Source organism: Colossoma macropomum, unplaced genomic scaffold (assembly GCF_904425465.1).
Source record: "Colossoma macropomum unplaced genomic scaffold, Colossoma_macropomum, whole genome shotgun sequence".
NCBI lineage: Eukaryota > Metazoa > Chordata > Actinopteri > Characiformes > Serrasalmidae > Colossoma > Colossoma macropomum.
In genome coordinates this window covers 34,850,518-34,870,482 of record NW_023494810.1, presented here as the reverse complement: position 1 = coordinate 34,870,482, position 19,965 = coordinate 34,850,518, and the positions used below count along the sequence as shown (strand labels likewise).

Here is a 19,965-nt window from a genome sequence, read left to right as displayed (position 1 = left end):
TTATGAATTCACTGCCTGATGACTGAGACACTGTTTTATGATAGTTTAGAGAACTTAAACTCCATTCATGGTGGAGGGATACATGCAGGGCGCTGTGAGGCAAAATAGTCCCCAAAGAAAACTGATTATTTCAGATTTTCCACTATTTTCCATCATCAACATTCATATAAACTCAGAAGACTCGTGTAGGTTCACTGGTGGTTCTGGATAGTAAATAAAATGTCTATATTTGTGTTGTAGTCATGGCGACCCCTGGTTCCTATCAGCACCACTGTAAAGACATCTGAACCACTTCACACCAAACCGCTCTGAATCTCTCTGTTTACACCTCACACACTGAATTATACAGAAAGTTTGATGAAATACAGGATTCAAGATGGCGGCTGCTGCTGATGTACTTCAGTCCATTGAAACCGTAGTTCTGCCGTGTGCTGCTCACTCTGCATGATCAGCGGTGCTCCTGATCAGCAGTGGCCCTCAGCCTGGATTAAAGAGCTCCTCAGTGGTCTGTTGGTTTTTTAGGGGTGGGTGGTGTGGGTGGTGTGTTTGGGGGGGCTTTTGTCTAAAACGTCTGATCTCGGCTTTTTCTCCAGGCTGAATCAGGCTGGAGCTGGATGCCCCTGAAAGGAGCCCCCCGATGGTGTTGGTTTTGGACCTGTCTGGACGTCTGAATGAATGGTGTGATTTATGGACATTGATGGTTGCTGCAGTTACAGTGTGCTGGGATGGAGGGCTGAGCTGCTGCTTACAGAGAGAGAGAGAGAGAGAGAGAGAGGGAGAGAGAGAGAGAGAGAGAGAGAGAGAGACTTCATTAGGAAGCAGTGAAAGACTGCTGACAACGGACCACCTCCCAAATTAAATGTCTGCTCAGCGGTGGTTCTACGGTGGTCTTTTTGAATTGTGAACCTACAAAGTGTAGTTGTATACACACTCTTAAAACAGATGGTTCCTCAAGGGTTCTTTAGTAAAGACAATGGTTCTATATAGAGCCATGAACACTCAAAGAACCCTTCACATGAATAAATAGTTCTCTGCATGGTGAATTGGTTCTTCAGATTGATGGAGAATGTGTTGCGTATGGTTCTATACAACACCAAAAATGGTTCTGCAATTATTATGATGTCAGTCCTGTAGACAATAGAAGAACGCTTTTTGGTGCTACATAGAACCATATGCAGCACATTCTCCATCAATGTTAAGAATCATTTCACCATGCAGAGAACCATTTAGGCATGCATGAACCTGAACTGAGTAATCATATACGTTACAACTAGCCCAGGTCTGAACTTACGTACGGCTGGGGCAGCCAATCCCAGCTGCCGAAATGTTTATACTGTGCTGCTGCTGTGTCGGTTAGTCAGAAACCGTCGTTCAAACAAGCTGCATATTTGGTTCTTTTGAGTAAATCAGGGCTGTCCAAAGTCCGGCCCCAGGGCCAAATGCGGCCCACAGACAGATTTTAATTGGCCCCCAGCTTCTGTTTTACAGTGCATTATAAGTGGCCTGCCAGCCAGTACGTTGCAGTTCTCCCTTTCACCTGATGGTGGCAGCTGATCAGACCTGAAGCTTCATTTAGTAAACATTTACCAAATGATTTTTCTTTAGTTTGTCTCACAAATTATATTTTTCAACAAGTAAACACATGAATAGGAATATGATTAATACATTAGACATGATGTATTGTTTCTCTTAAACAGTTTAATTTTTTATTATAAGCGCTTATCGATCCAAACTGCTCTGAATGAGCAATAAACCTGTGTGGGAAGCACAGCCGCTCACAGATAGCTGAGTTTCTATGCGCTGATATTTTGAAAACTTAATATTTTGAATCATTTGTGAATAAAAGTTCAGCCCTCAGGTATTTTGATACAGTACAATCTGGCCTTCTTTGAAAAAGTTTGGACACCCCTGGAGTGAATATTAAAGAATAATCTTAAATACAAAATACAAAATGCAAAACCAGTGCAGCCCAGTCCTGATCCTAGATCAGCTGTAGTGTGTCTATAGAGCTCTCGTGACCTCCTGACCCCTGCAGGCCGGACTTTTGTCCCGGGTTGAGCCCCGCTAGGCCGGTGACGGCTGGCGTGCTGAGCGTTTCTGTTTGTTCTGGGGTGAATGGTTCTGGTTCCGGATCTGACCCGCAGAGAGCTGGACCCGGAACTGACCGCATATCATACCATAACACACCCGATAGCGGTTACCGTGGAAACGTAGGGGCTCCCCGTCAGCCCACTTCCATCCTGTTCCCGACGGGAGAAAACAAACAGTGTTCCAGAAGTGTCAGCCCCAAACAGAGGGGCGGGGTGGGGGACGGGGGCAGTGAGGGGGGGGCAAAGAGTACAGGCACATCACACTGAAAGGACGGTTCTCAGATGAACAGATAACTTTACACACAGAGAACACAAACCCAGAACAAACCCCGACACTGACGCTCTGTCAGAGGAAGTCCATGGAGAGTCTATTAGACACACATCAGCCTGTTTGGGAAGACGGGCCTTCTCTTCAGTCTTTGGGGGTGGGGGGGCTGGGGGGGTTGTTGAAAGAAGAGTTTTTCAGTGTCAAACTCACACAGACAGACTTTACTCGGGTCACTCGCTCTGAAACACAGCTGAGACACGATTGGCATGATCTGAAACAGCCAGACCCAAATAGCGAGCACATATCGGTCCACTGGCTTGATAAGGTCGGTACCCCACTGAGTGTTTGACACCCTTGGACCACCAAGATTACTGACCTGCATACAAGCTCTACCCAGTTTTTAATCCGATATTAAATGCACACAGTTTATTTTCTAAAATAAAAGACTAAGACAAGAATTACAAACAACTGAGAGAGAAGAATAATGACTAGGCCTGATACAAAATGATTTTATAGAAAGTGTTGTTGCTGACGCTGAGCTGGATTCAAATTATTGACTAAACAAAGTATAACTTAAAAAAGGAAGGAAGGAAAATCCAGTAAACTGGACTGACAGTGTAAACCGAGTGATGATAAGTTAAATTTTGCCTAATATTCTGCTTAAACACTGGTGGGCCGCCCAGAAAACGCTAAGCGAAACGCCAGTGGACCATCGGCTCTGCCATCAGCGGGCCGACAGTGGGCCACTATCCTCTTACTATGGGGGACTGTGGTGTGTTCTCAAATAGCACGAGCGCATCTGTGGATTTTATGCCGTAAATGAATATTTGAGGCCTGCAGGACTGAAGAGGCCTTCAGTGTGTGTTTCATTCTTCCTCCGTGTTCATTAGATGCTCTCACTCAACCGGCTGAAAGAAGATGAAATGAGAATTTATTAATTATACATCATTCCTAAACACCTCCAGTCTGGTTTTCATACTACAGTTTTCCATTTTCTGTACATTAAACAAGGTTTCCTTACAGCACTGGCATAAACTGAGTTAACCCTCTGGGTTCTGAGGTCATTTTCTCAAATCATAGTCACCAACATTTTCAAGCAGAAGTTTAAGGTATTTGTTGATTAAGGATGCAGTTATTGACTTAATCTGATGTCGCTTCATATTTGCCAGCTTCTTGTTTGTGATTCGTTCTTCATTTAAGGCGCCTCAGTGTAGCCACTTTTATTAGTTTTGACGACAGTGGTGCCACCTCAGCGACAGTTCAGTTCCTTTTTCCTGAGTGTTCTGTCTGCAGCGCTGCGACAGGACGAGCCGCTGAATGATCAATAGTTTTTTGTAGCAGCTGCTAAAAAATTCTAACTAACAGAAACTGATATAAGTCAGAATATTCCAGTGATTCACTGATGAGCTTTGGTTTGTAGCTGATTCTGATGAATCACTCACAGTGTGAACTTGCACTTAATCCGATCACTGCAGAAAATCAGATTGTGTCAGTAACTGGTTCAGTGTGTTTACACTTAATTGTCTGATAACTGGAGAAAATCAGATTGTGTCAGTATCTGGTTTAGCGTGTTTACACTTAATAATCTGATAACTGCAGAAAATCAGATTGTGTCAGTAACTGGTTCAGCATGTTTACACTTAATTATCTGATAACTGCAGAAAATCAGATTGTGTCAGTATCTGTTTCAGCATGTTTACACTTAATAGTCTGATAACTGCAGAAAATCAGATTGTGTCAGTAACTGGTTCGGCGTATTTACACTTAATAGTCTGATAACTGCAGAAAATCAGATTGTGTCAGTAACTGGTTCGGCGTATTTACACTTAATAGGCTGATAACTGGTTCTGTGCGTTTTCATGCTCTTAATAATCTGATGAGAAATCCGAAAGAAATCAGAGTAAGAGTTTACATGTGCTGAGAAATCTGATTACTGAGCTAAAAATCCAGTCTCTTTATCAGATTTCTTAATCACATTTCTATTCCTTATTCCGATCTAAGAAATCAGAGTGCGCTGTTCAAACGACCATCTGAATAATCACATAAACAAATGTAAATGCACTCACTGTCGTGCAGAAAACTCGTATCTACATTTTTGTATTTTTTTTTACTTTTTTGCATAATTTAAAAACCCCAGTTACTCTTCACATTCTCCTCAAATTTCATAATGAACGCACCAATAGGAAACTCACCTGGAAAACATACCTGTTCTATTAACTTTAGAACATTTTTTCCTTTTTCAGGATAGTTAGGTTCTACTACATGCTTGGAAAGGGAGGAGTGAGGGAGGGGGATTCAGCTAGGTGCAATATGCAACCTCACCACTAGATGCCACTAAATCATACAGACTGCACCTTTAAGTCACTGACTCACTCCAGGTAGGACATCACTTGTAAACGTTCTTCTACACTCTTAAAAAAAGATGGTTCTTCAAGGATTCTTTACTAAAGAAAATGGTTCTATATAGAATCATAAACACTTGCACGATTTGCACAATTAAAGGGTTCTTTGCATGGTGAAATGGTTCTTCAGATTGATGGAGAATGAATTGTGCATGGTTCTATATAGAACCTTTTTGAAAAGTGTTCTGTATAGCACCAAAAAGGGTTCTTTTACTGTTATTATGTTAACTTGTAACAATAGAAGAACCCTTTTTGGTACTGCTTACAGCACATTGTCCATCAATGTGAGTAAGCCTTTCACCTTTAATCACGCAAAGGGTTCTTTAAGTGTTGATGGTTCTATAAAGAACCAAGAAAACCAAAACCAAAGAAGCCTTTATCTGTAAGAGTCAGTGTTCTTATGAATTATGTCCTCCTCTCTCATCACGCTCCTCCAGCCAGACTTCACATGCGCCAAATTGGCCTGACAGTGGTGGGATGGTGGGATTTAGGGGGGGGTTAAAAAGGCCCCCATCTCCATGGCAACCAGCAGGGCTATGAAAGAGAAGGCGAGAGAGAAGCAGCGTCTGTTTGGGGGTCCGAGACGAGAGACGGGGTGTGACAGTCGCTTAGCAACCCTGCGCTCCAAAGGCCGGAGTGTGACGACAGTTACTTAGCAACCCCCCTCCGTCCCGGACACAGATCCAGAGAGAGGCTCCGTGGGGGCGACGGAACAATACGGCCGTTATGAAAGACCACCCCCCCAGAACTCAGCCTGAGACCCAGCGCGGCCTAAACGGCTCAGCCTGAGAACCAGCGCCTGCCAGAGAGTGTAGGAGTCTGAGAACTTTAACGCACTGAAAGGAATTTCTGTGTCCATAAAGTTCACACTGTGTCCGTGAATGTTCCTCTTTGTGCAAAACGACATGTTCCAAAAACTCTTTTAACATCTTTTTTATTGAATTCAGCAAAAAAACAACAGTCCAGTTTCAACACTGCGAACTCTATATTACACCCACACCACAAAAAATGACATCCAAGCAAGGAAAACATCCTAAATCGAGTCAATATATCTAATATTTCTCATTGTGAGATGGTTGTAAGAATATAATAACATTATTTAACCTATTTCTGTATGTTTGCTTGTTTTAAGTCAGTTTTTCTAGTGAAAGAAGCCGATAATCTTACTTGTTTTAAGAAATAATGCAGATAATACTGCTTATTTATTTGAAATGAGCAAAATGATCTTTTTACTCAATAAAATAGCTTAAAACAGGTAAAATGTGTGTAGAAAAACATGAGAAACATTTTGCATACTGACCTGATTTGAGGTGTTTTCACTGTCACTCAGATCTCATTCTGCCAGCGCAGAATCTAAAATACACTACTTGTTAGACTCCATTCAAGAAATGACTGTAATGTTTTCCCATAATTACAAAGATCAGTGCCGTTTTGCATATCTTCAAAGGGGAACTCCACCACTTTTCCAAAATTTCTGCACAATTTAATGGTTAAGATGTAATCAGAGAGTTGTTCAGAGCGGTTTGGTGTGAAACGTTCTGTTCTGGAGAAACTTGCCGAGTCAGAACTGTTCACAGTGGTGGTGATAGGAACCAGACGTCCACCTCTAAAAGCTCCCTCACAGAAAGTTCCTACATGAAATGGTTATGAATTCACTGCCTGATGACTGAGACACTGTTTTATGATAGTTTAGAGAACTTAAACTCCATTCATGGTGGAGGGATACATGCAGGGCGCTGTGAGGCAAAATAGTCCCCAAAGAAAACTTATTATTTCAGATTTTCCACTATTTTCCATCATCAACATTCCATATAAACTCAGAAGACTCGTGTAGGTTCACTGGTGGTTCTGGATAGTAAATAAAATGTCTGTATTTGTTTTGTAGTCATGGCGACCCCTGGTTCCTATCACCACCACTGTAAAGACATCTGAACCATTTCACACCAAACCACTCTGAATCACTCTGCTTACATCTCACACACTGAATTGTGGGGGAATTTTATAATATAAGCAGAATTCCCCTTGGACAGATATGCAAGTATGTCCACAATGCTGCTGTATTGTCATCCAAAGACACAGCCATGTTTTCTTCGTTCTGTCTTGTGTGCTTTTTGTCACTGATTTTAATTATATATTACTGCCCACATGGTTTCCAATCGTGTTATACAGAGCAATGTTTCATCTACAAATAATAATAATAATGTAAAAACATTTCAAGTCTGAATAGGACGGACATCCAGCACAGTGTGGAGAGAAGCAGAACTAAGAAACAAACAAACAAGAACAAAAGCAAAAATGCTTTAAAACAATTTTTGCCAGTTTTGCTGCCGGCAGCTCGTTTCCTTCAGATCGACTTTCGTAAACTGTGTATGGATTTTCTTCTGCTTCCCTGACGTTTCGGTTACTGATTCTGGACAGAATTAAAGAGTTAATACTGTGTTAATATTGTCTCTGATGATGAAGCAAAAAGTAAGCATTTCCTCAAATGCTGACCTTTAAAAGGGGAATGCCACTAATTTTCTAAAATTCCCCCACAATTCAGTGTGTGAGATGTAAACAGAGTGATTCAGAGTGGTTTGGGGTGAAATGGTTCAGATGTCTTTACAGTGGTGGCGATAGGAACCAGGGGTCGCCATGACTACAACACAAATATAGACATTTTATTTACTATCCAGAACCACCAGTGAACCTACACGAGTCTTCTGAGTTTATATGGAATGTTGATGATGGAAAATAGTGGAAAATCTGGAATAATCAGTTTTCTTTGGGGACTATTTTGCCTCACAGCGCCCTGCATGTATCCCTCCACCATGAATGGAGTTTAAGTTCTCTAAACTATCATAAAACAGTGTCTCAGTCATCAGGCAGTGAATTCATAACCATTTCATGTAGGAACTTTCTGTGAGGGAGCTTTTAGAAGTGGACGTCTGGTTCCTATCACCACCACTGTGAACAGTTCTGACTCAGTAAATTTATCTAGAACAGAGCGTTTCACACCAAACCACTCTGAATGACTCTGTTTACATCTTAACCACTTAATTATGTAGAAATTCTGAAAAATTGGTGAGTTCCCCTGACCATTATAGGAAAAGCCATCTCACTGCTGTTGGTATGTTGTACATCAAAATCCTGTCACATGACACTAAATTCATGCATAATTATTTTTCAAATAATCAAAAACTTTTCCACAATAGTTTTCACAGCTTTTCAAGTATCAACAAAAATTTATCTGCTAAAGTCGAATGTAAAAATGTTGGAAAATATTACCACTAAATGCTTTTTCCATCTCCTGCATCCTCAAACATTTCTAAACGTTAAAACATTTTTGCATCAGATTCCTCTCGGCCTACTGAGCCTCTCTGACAGAGCGGAGAATGACGGCGCTGTGTGATGAATGGCCTTGTGGTGATTACAATAATGAAGAATGACTGAGGACAATAAAGCAGGACGTCATGAGAGTCAGTAAGGAGCGGTCACTGTTCCTCCTCCGAAGGGTTACACAAAAGAGTGAGTGAACAAACAGAAGAATGGAAGAAGAAGGAGCGGAACAGTGTCGGCCTGCTGCAGTGCTGGACACAGGTCAGTGAGCTACAGCACTGTTCCTATAGTTTCTGATTGGGGCCGTGAGTTGAACCCAAAGCTCACCAACCTAAGCTTCTTAGGAGGACAACACTAACTGGCCACTTTATTCGAAACACCAACCTTGTACTTCCACACACTGGCCACTTTGTTAGAAACACCCACATTGTGCTTCTACTTTCTGGCCACTTTATTAGAAACACCCACCTTGTACTTCCACTAAGTGGCCACTTTATTAGAAACACCAACCTTGTACTCCCACTTCCTGGCCAGTTTAACAGAAACACCTACCTTGTGCTTCCACTAACAGGCCACTTTATTAGAAACACCCAGCTTGTGCTTCCACTAACTGGCCACTTTATTAGAAACATCAACCTTGTACTTCCACTCACTGGCCACTTTATTAGAAACACCCACCTTGTGCTTCCACTCACTGGCCACTTTATTAGAAACACCCACCTTGTGCTTCCACTCACTGGCCACTTTATTAGAAACACGCACCTTGTACTTCCACTCACTGGCCACTTTATTAGAAACACCCACCTTGTACTTCCACTCACTCACAAACAGAACTGAGAGAGACAAAACAACTTGAAATGGTTGGCTAGCATGTAGTTTGGATAGCAAATATGCTAGCTAGTAAACTTATACTTAGCGTTAGCAAGTTTTAGCAGCTACAGATTACATTTCTTTAAATCTTACTAACCTTCAGCTGGATTAGCTATTAGCTGGCTTACATGCTATTCAAACTACAGATTAGCCAACTGTTCTAAGCTGTTTAGCCCTTTTTCCTTAAACACTACATTTACTGCATGTAGCGCTTCAGTTCTGTCCTTCAGACCGACTCACATCTCTGGATTCCACTTTTTAGTCTGGTTTAGAAACCCTAGCTTGTATTTCTGCTCACTGCCCACTTTGTGTGCTCCACATACCTTTCCGGTCTACTATATTCAGTTAGGGATGCACCAATCGAAATTTCTTTCCTGACATCGATTCTGATATCTGAACTCAAGATATCGCTGCATATCGAGTACCAGTCCGATACCAGAGCTCTGTTAAGGCACTCGTGTGTCACGGTAGAACAATACATAAATGTAAATATACAGTAGAGGTTAATGTAGCACAGAGAAGACAGTCATTCCCCAAGATTCTCTTTATGATTGTGTTTTTATCTAATTATCCTGCTCTAAAAGGTCTATAAAACTGCTCTGTTACAACTTTATAGCGACTGTGACTGAGAAACACTATCAAATATGGATCAGGTCAGCATCGGTGGTGATACTGACCAAGTATCAGATCTAATATCAGGCACAGCGGTGTTGGTGAGGTTGTTCCACATGTCAGGGCCACTGCTAGCTTGAAGGTGGATGACCACCAAAAAATATCAGCCAAGAGTGGCTCTGTGGTCAGAAACTGACCACTGATGAAGGGCTAGGTGATCAAATTGTACATTAACAGATGAGCTACAGTCTCTAAAAGTACTCCAGCCACAGGGGCGGGGCTCCTGAAAGTGGCCGAGGAGTCCACACAAGTGATCTACGAGGCCTATAACATCAACAGAGCATTCAGTCATTCACAGCTTATGGTACAGATAGAAGTCCACAGTTATAAAGGAACTGCTGTTGGAAACGATCGGAAGCCGCAGCACCGAGTCCTGCTGGAGCTGGTGCACTGTTGTTGCTGGTGGTGTTTCATTCAGAGGTACTTCAGCTTCAGTAACTGTATCAGAAACAAAGTCTCGATATTAAGACGACAGCTCAGGAAAATATGGATTCACCAATTTACACCAAATGTAGTCAATCAGCCGAGACGTGTTTGGTGTCTGAAGTTTGCCTCTGTAGTTTTAGCACTGGAGCTACAAGGTTAAGGCATTTGGCTCCTATGGGTTTTTCAGCAGGGTCTACTATAAAATAAAGGCCCAAAAACACAGCAAATGCTCTACATAGGAATGCAGCTCACGATCAGCTCAGAAGATGCTAACCGGCGAACAGGCTAATCCAGTAATTTTCAGAGTTAGGCTTTAAATACAAATGTTTACTGAAAGATTTGCTGCAGCACACAAAGTGAAAAAATATGCTGGCTGAAAATTCTCAGCAATTCTCAGATTAGTTGAAAGATTCTGAAAATATCATAATTTATAACTGTTTTTTTTAAATATGTAGAATATTTAGACTTTGGAACTCATTTACATGAGCATGTGTGGCACTCTGAAGCTTCTCCAGCAGGAGGCGCTAGTGTTAGCACACAATCAGCCATGAATGCTAATGTTTGTAGTCAAAACTTTCAAAAGAAAAGGTGAAATAGTTTTTTTAAATAATGTTATTTCATATATGCTTTTAAATAAATCAGTAAATATTTAGCCTACAAATCATAGTGTGGGCTATAGAAATTACATCAACAATCGTTTTATAATAGAGTCTCTCACTGCTACTGTACTACATGTGCTTTGGTGTTTTGTGTTACGTTTATGAGACCATAAGCAAGAATGGGAAAACCTTTCAAGAACATTTCATGAGAAATGCCTCGACTACGTTTGGGATAAAGAGAGAGTTGTGTAAAAGTATGCTGCATAACATGTTAGCTACATTAGCCTCATGGCTCCAGTGCAAAACTGAAGAACTTAAGATGCTAAATAGTCTTTTCTGATTGACTACACTGAGGGAAAATTGTGTAAATTCGATTTTTCACTGAACTGTCGTTTTATGTGTTGACCTTTTTTGGGCCGCTCAGCATGGAGTCCCTATGGCCATCTCCGCAGAGCCGTCCTTTACTTTATCGAAGAAAACGGAGGCTGGCGTCGTTCCAGAAACAATCTGCAGCTTCTCTTCGTTCACCGAAACCGGGGAGGAAGGAGAGGAGGACATGGCGGTCGCTGTGGTGGACGAAGACGACGACGATGATGATGACGAAGCTCGGTCCGGCAGACACTCTTCACAGCAGCAGCAGCAGCAGTCCACGAAGCTTCGGCCTAGCGAGCGGCTGGCTAGGAGAATTAGCATGGGCGTGGCTGCAGCTTGCGCAAACATCAGAAACTGACCAATCAGAGATAAGAGGGCCAGCGTGGCCTTACTGACCTCCAGGTTAGCGTAGGCAAGGCCTATGTTCCACGCGTGTTCAGGCAGGCCGCATAAGCCGTAAACGGCCATTAGCATGGTTAGCATGCGGCTTAGCTGATCCTCCTGACCTCGTTTCTTCTTCTTCAGTGAGGATGAAGAGGACGAAGAGGACGAAGACGATGAAGGGCGGGTCTGTCTCGCGGATTCTTCGACCATGTGGCTCGTAAGCAGCCGGCAACCCAGAGAAAAAAGCAGAGGCAGGCAGAAGAAGCAGCCGAAGGTCCACCACATGCGAGCCTCATGGTAGGTCAAAACCAGAGAATAAATAGCCTCGGGCAGCGATGCAGATGGCCGGCGGGCGCAGGAGTCCATCGGCAGACCGGAAACGGGCGAAGTTTCTGTGTCCATCTGCCACAGAAGCAGCTCTGGAGTAGCTAGAAGCAGAGAGCCGAACCAAACCACGGAGAGCTTAGCGACGATGGAGCCGCACGACTCCACCTGCTGCTGCTGCGGCCTGGAGGGGGCGCCGGTCAGCCTGTGGAAGCGGTCAATGCTCAGAGCACACAGGCTGAAGGTGAAGACACCTAGAGACGTCACCTGAGAGAGGGCGAGAGAGAACCAGCCATTAGAGGATGGTAACTAGCTCAATTAACTTAGCGCTAGTTTAGTGAAAGATAGAACTTCGACAGTTTCTCCCTTTACGAGGCTAAAGCAGTAATGGAAGCATCTGTACATGAAATCACATTAGCATGGTGCTAAATTCATGCCTAAATTGTCACTCACTTGTCTTAAACCATGTGGAGGTGTTCAGTAATCTACAACCCCATTTCCAAAAAAGTTGGGACGCTGGGCAAAATGTAAATAAAAACAGAATGCAATGATGTGCAGATAACTTAAACCCTATACTTCATTGAAAATAGTACAAAGACAACAAATCAAATGTTGGAACTGAGAAATTTGATTGTTTTTTTGAAAAATATTTGCACATTTTAAATTTGATGCCAACAACACATTCCAAAAAAGTTGGGACGGAGGCAACAAAAGGCTGCTAAAAACGTCTTTTTCAGGGACGGCCTTTATTATTTCAGCAAGACAATGTAAAACCACATTCTGCTTGTATTACGGCAGCATGGCTCTGTATTAAAAGAGTCTGGGCTCTTAACTGACCTGCCTGCAGTCCAGACCTGATACCACTGATAACATTTGCCGCATTATGAAATGAAAAATACGACAAATGATGAACTGATGAGCAGCTGAAATCCTGTATCAAACAAGAACAGGAAAACATTTCACTTTCAAAACTACAGCAGTGTCTCCTCAGTTCCCAAACACTTACAGAGTGTTGTTAAAGAAGAGGTGATGAAACTCAGTGCTAAACAGGCCCCCGTCCCAACTTTTTTGGAACGTTGTTGGCATCAAATTCAAAATGGGCAAATATTTTTCAAAAAACAATAAAATTTCACAGTTTCAACAACTGATATGATGTCTTTGAAGTATTATCCTTTAAAAATATGGTTTACATGATTTGCAGATCATTGCATCCTATTTTTATTTACATTCTGCACAGCGTCCCAACTTTTTTTGGAAATGGGGTTGTATAATAGACTCAATTATGTAGTTTCTGACTCTGTATGACTCACCATTATCTATAAACATGCAATAAAGAACATTAGCGTAGCTAAACACAGTAGAGATATCCTGAGGCCTCAAATTGTCTGTATTCTTATCCACTTTTACAGATAAACAGTAAATCAAGTGCTCGATGGTTCAGCCATGCAGTTAGCGCCATGCTGGTTCATGCTTCCATTACTTGTTAGCTACATTAGCCTCGTAGCTCCAGTGCTAAAACTGAAGAAACTGATCGACTGAATTTGGGGTTAAATGGGTGAAACTGGGTAACGTTTTCACCGAACTATCGCTTTAATCGTTCATCCGAACAACAAAAACAGGCCGAATGAACCTCTAAACAAACACAGCCTGTCGCTTCAGACCGTTTGACCTAAATCTCCATTTAACACACTAATGACCTAAATTAGTTCTGCACAGCCATTCAGGCTCGTTAAGCAGAGCCTGGATTTGCATTTGAATCGGACAGAGGGAATTCTTTCACATCGGTTCAGAGCAGAGGCAGAAATAATGAGATGAAGTCCAGACACAACAAACGGCCTGTTTGACACTTTACAGACTCAACACCCACACTAATGTTAAATCGACACCAGAGGAACAGCAAAACTCACCACCCTGCAAAAAATCATCTCTTGTCAAGTGAAATGATCTTAAATCTAGTCGATATATCTAATGTTGCCCATGTTTGAGATTATTGTAAGTTTATTATGAGATTATTTAACTTATTTCTAGACTTTTTTCTACTTATTTTAAGTAATTTTAGTAGAAATATTCTTGAAACAAACAGTATTACTTACTAGAATCACTTAAAACAAGTAAAAATGTCTAGAAATAAATCAAATAATCTTACAACAATCTCAACATGAGAAATATTAGATATATTGACTAGATTAAACATTTTTTCACTTGATAAGACAATTTTTGCAGTGGTAAAGGCCGAGAAATTACAAAGAAATTACTTTCACTTGCTTAAAAAAAAAACAATGCGGAGTTGAATTAAGGCTGCTAGGTTAATATCATGATCATTAATATAATTTTTAAATTGTTATGTATTATTATTATTATTATTATTATTAAAGAAAAAATAGGCCATAACTTCAGCTATTTCTAATTTTCCTTGAGTTCTATTAAAACTCTTTTTTAATTCTGTTGTTTTATTTTGTTTTAGTTTAATAAAATGTTCTAGCGGTACTCGATATCGACCGGCACCATAACAGAACCGGTACCGAGAGTAAAAGTTGGATCGGTACTCTGTTTGGGCCGATACTCTGAGTTTAAACTTTGCTATCAGGAGAGAAAACATCCCTGTTAAAAAAACTGACCTCCAGGTACGGCACGACTCGGCAGGACAGGTCTCCCATCAGCCTCCTCTTGGTCAGCTCGTTAAAGATGACCACAGGCAGGCAGAAGAAGAGCACCACAAAGTCCCAGAATGCCATGCTGGCCAGGACGCAGTTCCAGGTGTTCTTCAGGTAGTAGTTGTGCCAGACGATGCACATGACCGCCAGGTTACCCACCACACCCACCGCGAAGACCACCAGAGACAGCAGCATGACTGCGTAGGCGCTGTAGGAGTCGTCCGTCACCGGGTACAGCGGGTTGTGGATGAGGAGTGACCCGTTGAAGACCCTCGGAGTGGTGAAGTAACCTTCAGGGTCAAAGGGTCTTGGGTGCCTGTAATTATGAACAGAGGTGGGTGGTAACTTAATGCGCTTGAGTGAGATTCTGAAGGATTTGTACATTGCTAAGTATTTATACTATATGGACAAAAGTATTGGGACACTCCTCCGAATTATTGAGTTCAGGTGTTTCAGCCACACCCATTACTAACAGGTGGATCAAATTAAGCACAAAGTCTTTCAGTCTCCATAGACAAACACTGGCAGTAGAGGGTCGAACTGATGAGCTCAGTGACCTTAAACATGGCGCTGTAATAGGATGCCGCCTCTGCCACAAGTCAGTCTGTGAAACTTCTGTCCTGCTAGATCTGCCCCAGACAACCGTAAGTGCTATTACTGTGAAACGGACATGTCTAGGAGCGAAAACAGCTCAGCCACGAAGCGCTAGACCACACAGACTCACAGATTGAGGCGGCCGAGTCCTGAAGAGCACAGAGTCTATCCTCTGTTGAATCATCACTAAAGAGTTCCAAACTGACTCTGGAAGCAACATCAGCACAAGTGTGTTAAATGTGCTGTATACTGTTCTATCTAGCATGAGAAATGGGTTCTGCTATTGTTACAATGTCAAGCTTGTATAAAGAACCATAAACAACACATTCACCATCAGTCTGAAGATCCATTTCACCATCCAGAGAAACATTTAAGCATGAAATTGTTCCATATTGAACACATGGTTTTAAATAGAACCATTTCCTTTCCTAGAGAACCCTTGAAGAAACAGTGTAGCATTTTGAAATTTTATAAATATTTTTATTTTATTTTACTATTATTTTTATGATTATAGCTGCATTTTATTTTTCTTGATCATCCCACTCAGTTTATTTTTTGATTATTTTTGTTTCTATTTACGCTCAATTTCAATATTTTGATATTTCAGCAATTTGGTCAACTGTTTTAAAGGTGCTTTACGAATAAAATGTACTTACTTACCTACTTTTTAAATTTACATTTTATTTACTATCCAGAACCACCAGTGAACCTACACGAGTCTTCTGAGTTTATATGGAATGTTGATGATGGAAAATAGTGGAAAATCTGAAATAATAAGTTTTCTTTGGGGACTATTTTGCCTCACAGCGCCCTGCATGTATCCCTCCACCATGAATGGAGTTTAAGTTCTCTAAACTATCATAAAACAGAGTCTCAGTCATCAGGCAGTGAATTCATAACCATTTCATGTAGGAACTTTCTGTGAGGGAGCTTTTAGAGGGGGACATCTGGTTCCTATCACCACCACTGTGAACAGTTCTGACTCGGTAAGTTTATCTAGAACAGAGCGTTTCACACCAAACCACTCTGAACCGCTTTGATTACATCTTAACCGCTTAATTATGCACAAATTTAGAAAAACTAGTGTAATTCCACTTTAACATCACCCACCTCTGGGTATGAAGCACCTGATGCTCTTTTTGCTTCAGTTTTCGATCCTTAGAACCCCTCGGAACTCTTCTGTGGTGCTTCTCAAGGTGTGAAATTGAAGAATCTTCCATTTTCACATCTTCACTCCTGCTGTTTCTCAATGCTGGAGCAGACTGGATGGCTGGTGTAGATAGAAGACCATCTGATGGAGTTTCTATCCAGAAAGAAGCTTCATCCACCGCTGTTGGACCTGCTTCTGAAGTTCCTACAAGAACCACAGCCATGCAAAGTAGGAGAACCATTTTTCCCTCCTTCAGAAGGGCCTGGAGTTAGTTGGAGAGCGACGAGGAGACGATGGAGGGATGATGCTGGAGGAGAGAAAGTGGGAGCATTTCACTCACAGTTGCAGCTGCTCTCAGCTCAGGACGCAGGGGTGCTTCTGAGGAACTCTTCGCACTCCACTGACCCTTATTCACCCAAACTGCTGGACCACAGAGGAGAGAGAGAGAGAGAGAGAGAGAGCAAAACAGTGACATCTGGTGGACAGTAAGAGTTTTACACCGTCTAAAGAAAGTAATGGCCCGTCATTGTAAATAAAAAACATAAATGAATAAAATACACAAATGTCTTCCCAGTTTTTTCAAGAATTCATCCTGAAAAAGATGATAAAATACACTGTTAATAAAAGTAAATTTTATCAAAACAAAATAATAAAAAGAATCCATATAAATGCTTTTTTTCTCAAGTACAGTTTAGCCAAGTTTACTGTAACATAATTAAATATTGAAAACAAATGTACTATTATTTGTTACCAGTAAATTACCATTAGCTGAATGAATGAGTGGGTGAGTGTTAATGAGTGAGTGAGTGAGTGGTAATGAGTTTGTGAGTGAGTGTTAATGAGTGAGTGAGTGAGTGAGTGAGTGAGTGGTAATGAGTTTGTGAGTGAGTGTTAATGAGTGAGTGAGTGAGTGAGTGAGTGAGTGGTAATGAGTTTGTGAGTGAGTGTTAATGAGTGAGTGAGTGAGTGAGTGAGTGGTAATGAGTTTGTGAGTGAGTGTTAATGAGTGAGTTACTGCTACCACAGTAAAAAGTGACCCGACTCTCAGCCCAGTTTAACTCTGCTGTCACTGTGAAAAGTCACCAGGCACTCGGCCCGGTTAAACTCTGAACTCTGCTACCACAAGAAAAAAACGACCCGGCTCTCAGCCCAGTTAAACTCTGCTACTATGGTAAACAGAGACCCGGCTCATGGTCCATTCAAATTCTCTCTGCTACCACAGTTACAAGTGGCCTGGCTCTCGGCCCAGTTGAACTCTGCTACCACAGTAAAAAATGGCCTGGCTCTCGGCCCAGTTGAACTCTGCTACCACGGTTACAAGTGGCCCGGCTCTCGGCCCAGTTGAACTCTGCTACCACAGTAAAAAATGGCCCGGCTCTCGGCCCAGTTGAACTCTGCTACCACAGTAAAAAATGGCCCGGCTCTCGGCCCAGTTGAACTCTGCTACCACAGTTACAAGTGGCCTGGCTCTCGGCCCAGTTGAACTCTGCTACCACAGTAAAAAATGGCCTGGCTCTCGGCCCAGTTGAACTCTGCTACCACAGTTACAAGTGGCCTGGCTCTCGGCCCAGTTGAACTCTGCTACCACAGTAAAAAATGGCCCGGCTCTCGGCCCAGTTGAACTCTGCTACCACAGTAAAAAATGGCCCGGCTCTCGGCCCAGTTGAACTCTGCTACCACAGTTACAAGTGGCCTGGCTCTCGGCCCAGTTGAACTCTGCTACCACAGTAAAAAATGGCCCGGCTCTCGGCCCAGTTGAACTCTGCTACCACAGTAAAAAATGGCCCGGCTCTCGGCCCAGTTGAACTCTGCTACCACAGTTACAAGTGGCCTGGCTCTCGGCCCAGTTGAACTCTGCTACCACAGTAAAAAATGGCCCGGCTCTCGGCCCAGTTGAACTCTGCTACCACAGTAAAAAAATGGCCCGGCTCTCGGCCCAGTTGAACTCTGCTACCACAGTAAAAAATGGCCCGGCTCTCGGCCCAGTTGAACTCTGCTACCACAGTAAAAAATGGCCCGGCTCTCGGCCCAGTTGAACTCTGCTACCACAGTTACAAGTGGCCTGGCTCTCGGCCCAGTTGAACTCTGCTACCACAGTAAAAAATGGCCCGGCTCTCGGCCCAGTTGAACTCTGCTACCACAGTAAAAAATGGCCCGGCTCTCGGCCCAGTTGAACTCTGCTACCACAGTTACAAGTGGCCCGGCTCTCGGCCCAGTTGAACTCTGCTACCACAGTTACAAGTGGCCTGGCTCTCGGGCCAGTTGAACTCTGCTGCCACAGTAAAAAGTGACCAGGCTCACAGTCTAACTAAGCTCTGCTAATGCTGTGACAGTGACAAACAAAAAACAAAAATCTGAAGTAAAGCAACAGCTACAAATGTGCAGAGCACCCCCCCCCCACCACCACCACCACACACACACAAGAACAGGAATGAATGTGCAGGTGGATTTATGAATAGTTGAGTGAGAGGGTGAATGAATGAGTGAGTTCTAAGATGTTTAGTGTGACGGTAAGTGAGAGGTAATGAGATGCATCCGTGTTACAGTGCCAAAGAAAACACACACACACACACACACACACACACACATACACACTCACACACACACACTCACACACACACACACACACACACTCACACACACACACACACACAGACAGCTCACAGTTTGATGGAATGAAGGAATGACAGTCTGTCTAGAGGTTTTGGTGCTTTTATGTAATGAGGTTATTTAATCACATGTTTATTTACTGAAATAACAGCAGCTGCTGACAAGAATTTTGTCATGAAGTTTCTTTAAGGAAACAAAATGAACTGACACTGAGCCAAAAACCTCACTTACACACCCCTAATCGTTATTTTACCAGACACTTTATCAAAAACCCATCCCTGTAGCTCCACCTTGTTTGTGTACAGATTAAGCTCGGCTGCCCACAGCGTGGACCAGAAGGATGTTTGATTTGGCCTGTCAGAAAGTTCTCTCACGCAACCAGAGAACAAACACAGCTTTATGCTTCTTCAATTCTAATTTCCTTTCCAATTTAAAAAATATGGTGTAATGTTAAAAAATACTTTTTAAAAGCTTGATTTTAACAAGAACTTCGATATTTGTAAACTGTTTTGTGTTTTTGATCCTCAGTCACCATAAACGCTGCACTTTGGCCCCCAAATCAAAACATTTAGGCACCTTTAGTTAGAGATGTCTGTTGATGGACAGTTTGTGTTTGTGTATCCTCCTTCATCAGGGGTCAGTTTCTGACCACAGAGGCGCTCTTGGCTGGATATTTTTGGGTGGACGGTCCACTGTCAGCTTAGCAATAACATTGACATATGTAAAGTAGCTACTGAATAATTCATAGTAGATGCTGAATAATCCATAGTAGATACTGAATAATCCATAGTAGATACTGAATAATTCATAGTAGACACTGAATAATTCATAGTAGACACTGAATAATTCATAGTAGATGCTGAATAGATATTTAAGATTTATATTTAAGATTAATAACAGAATAAAAGGCCTGCCTTTTAGGGGTTACAGTGAAATTCCAGTGCATGCAGGAAGCCGTTGTTGGTGTGTTTGAGCTGCTGTGTCATGCTGCTATTTTAGGCTCTGATGGCTGAAGGCAGGTGATTGTGTGGCTGAGTAAACATCTCTGTGGCCTCCAGAGGGTTATTTTTAGCCTCTGCTGGTGTGTGTGTGTGTGTGTGTGTGTGTAGTTAGTTCGGTAAGTGTGGATTTCCCCCTTTGTTTTTTTGGGTTCTTGGAGAGATCTTTCCTGTATCTCCCTCACTGGGCGTGCGAGGCTCTCTTTATTCTTCCTCCTCAAACAACAGAACAAT

The 19,965-nt window shown here is 42.3% G+C and overlaps 1 protein-coding gene across 1 annotated transcript; it reads right to left on the bottom strand.

The window, feature by feature from the left end:
- Nucleotides 1-11,039: 11,039 nt before the first annotated feature.
- Nucleotides 11,040-16,481, bottom strand: gpr37l1a (G protein-coupled receptor 37 like 1a). The gene is made up of 3 exons (XM_036559636.1): nt 16,084-16,481; nt 14,344-14,695; nt 11,040-11,992 (listed from the first exon to the last, which is right to left on the bottom strand). The coding sequence occupies exons 1-3, from the start codon at nt 16,362-16,364 to the stop codon at nt 11,066-11,068; spliced, it is 1,560 nt and encodes a 519-aa protein (XP_036415529.1). The 5' UTR covers nt 16,365-16,481; the 3' UTR covers nt 11,040-11,065.
- Between the last annotated feature and the right edge of the window lie 3,484 nt (nt 16,482-19,965).

Bases quoted from the DNA above. Each gene is read 5' to 3' on its own strand.
- gpr37l1a (XM_036559636.1), bottom strand. From the start codon at position 16,364: ATGGTTCTCCTACTTTGCATGGCTGTGGTTCTTGTAGGAACTTCAGAA. The intron at 14,696-16,083 runs GTGGGTGATGTT...TCATAATTACAG, and splicing joins CAGGTGCTTCATACCCAGAG to GCACCCAAGACCCTTTGACC. The intron at 11,993-14,343 runs GTCAGTTTTTTT...GCCCTCTCTCAG, and splicing joins GAGTCGTGCCGTACCTGGAG to GTGACGTCTCTAGGTGTCTT.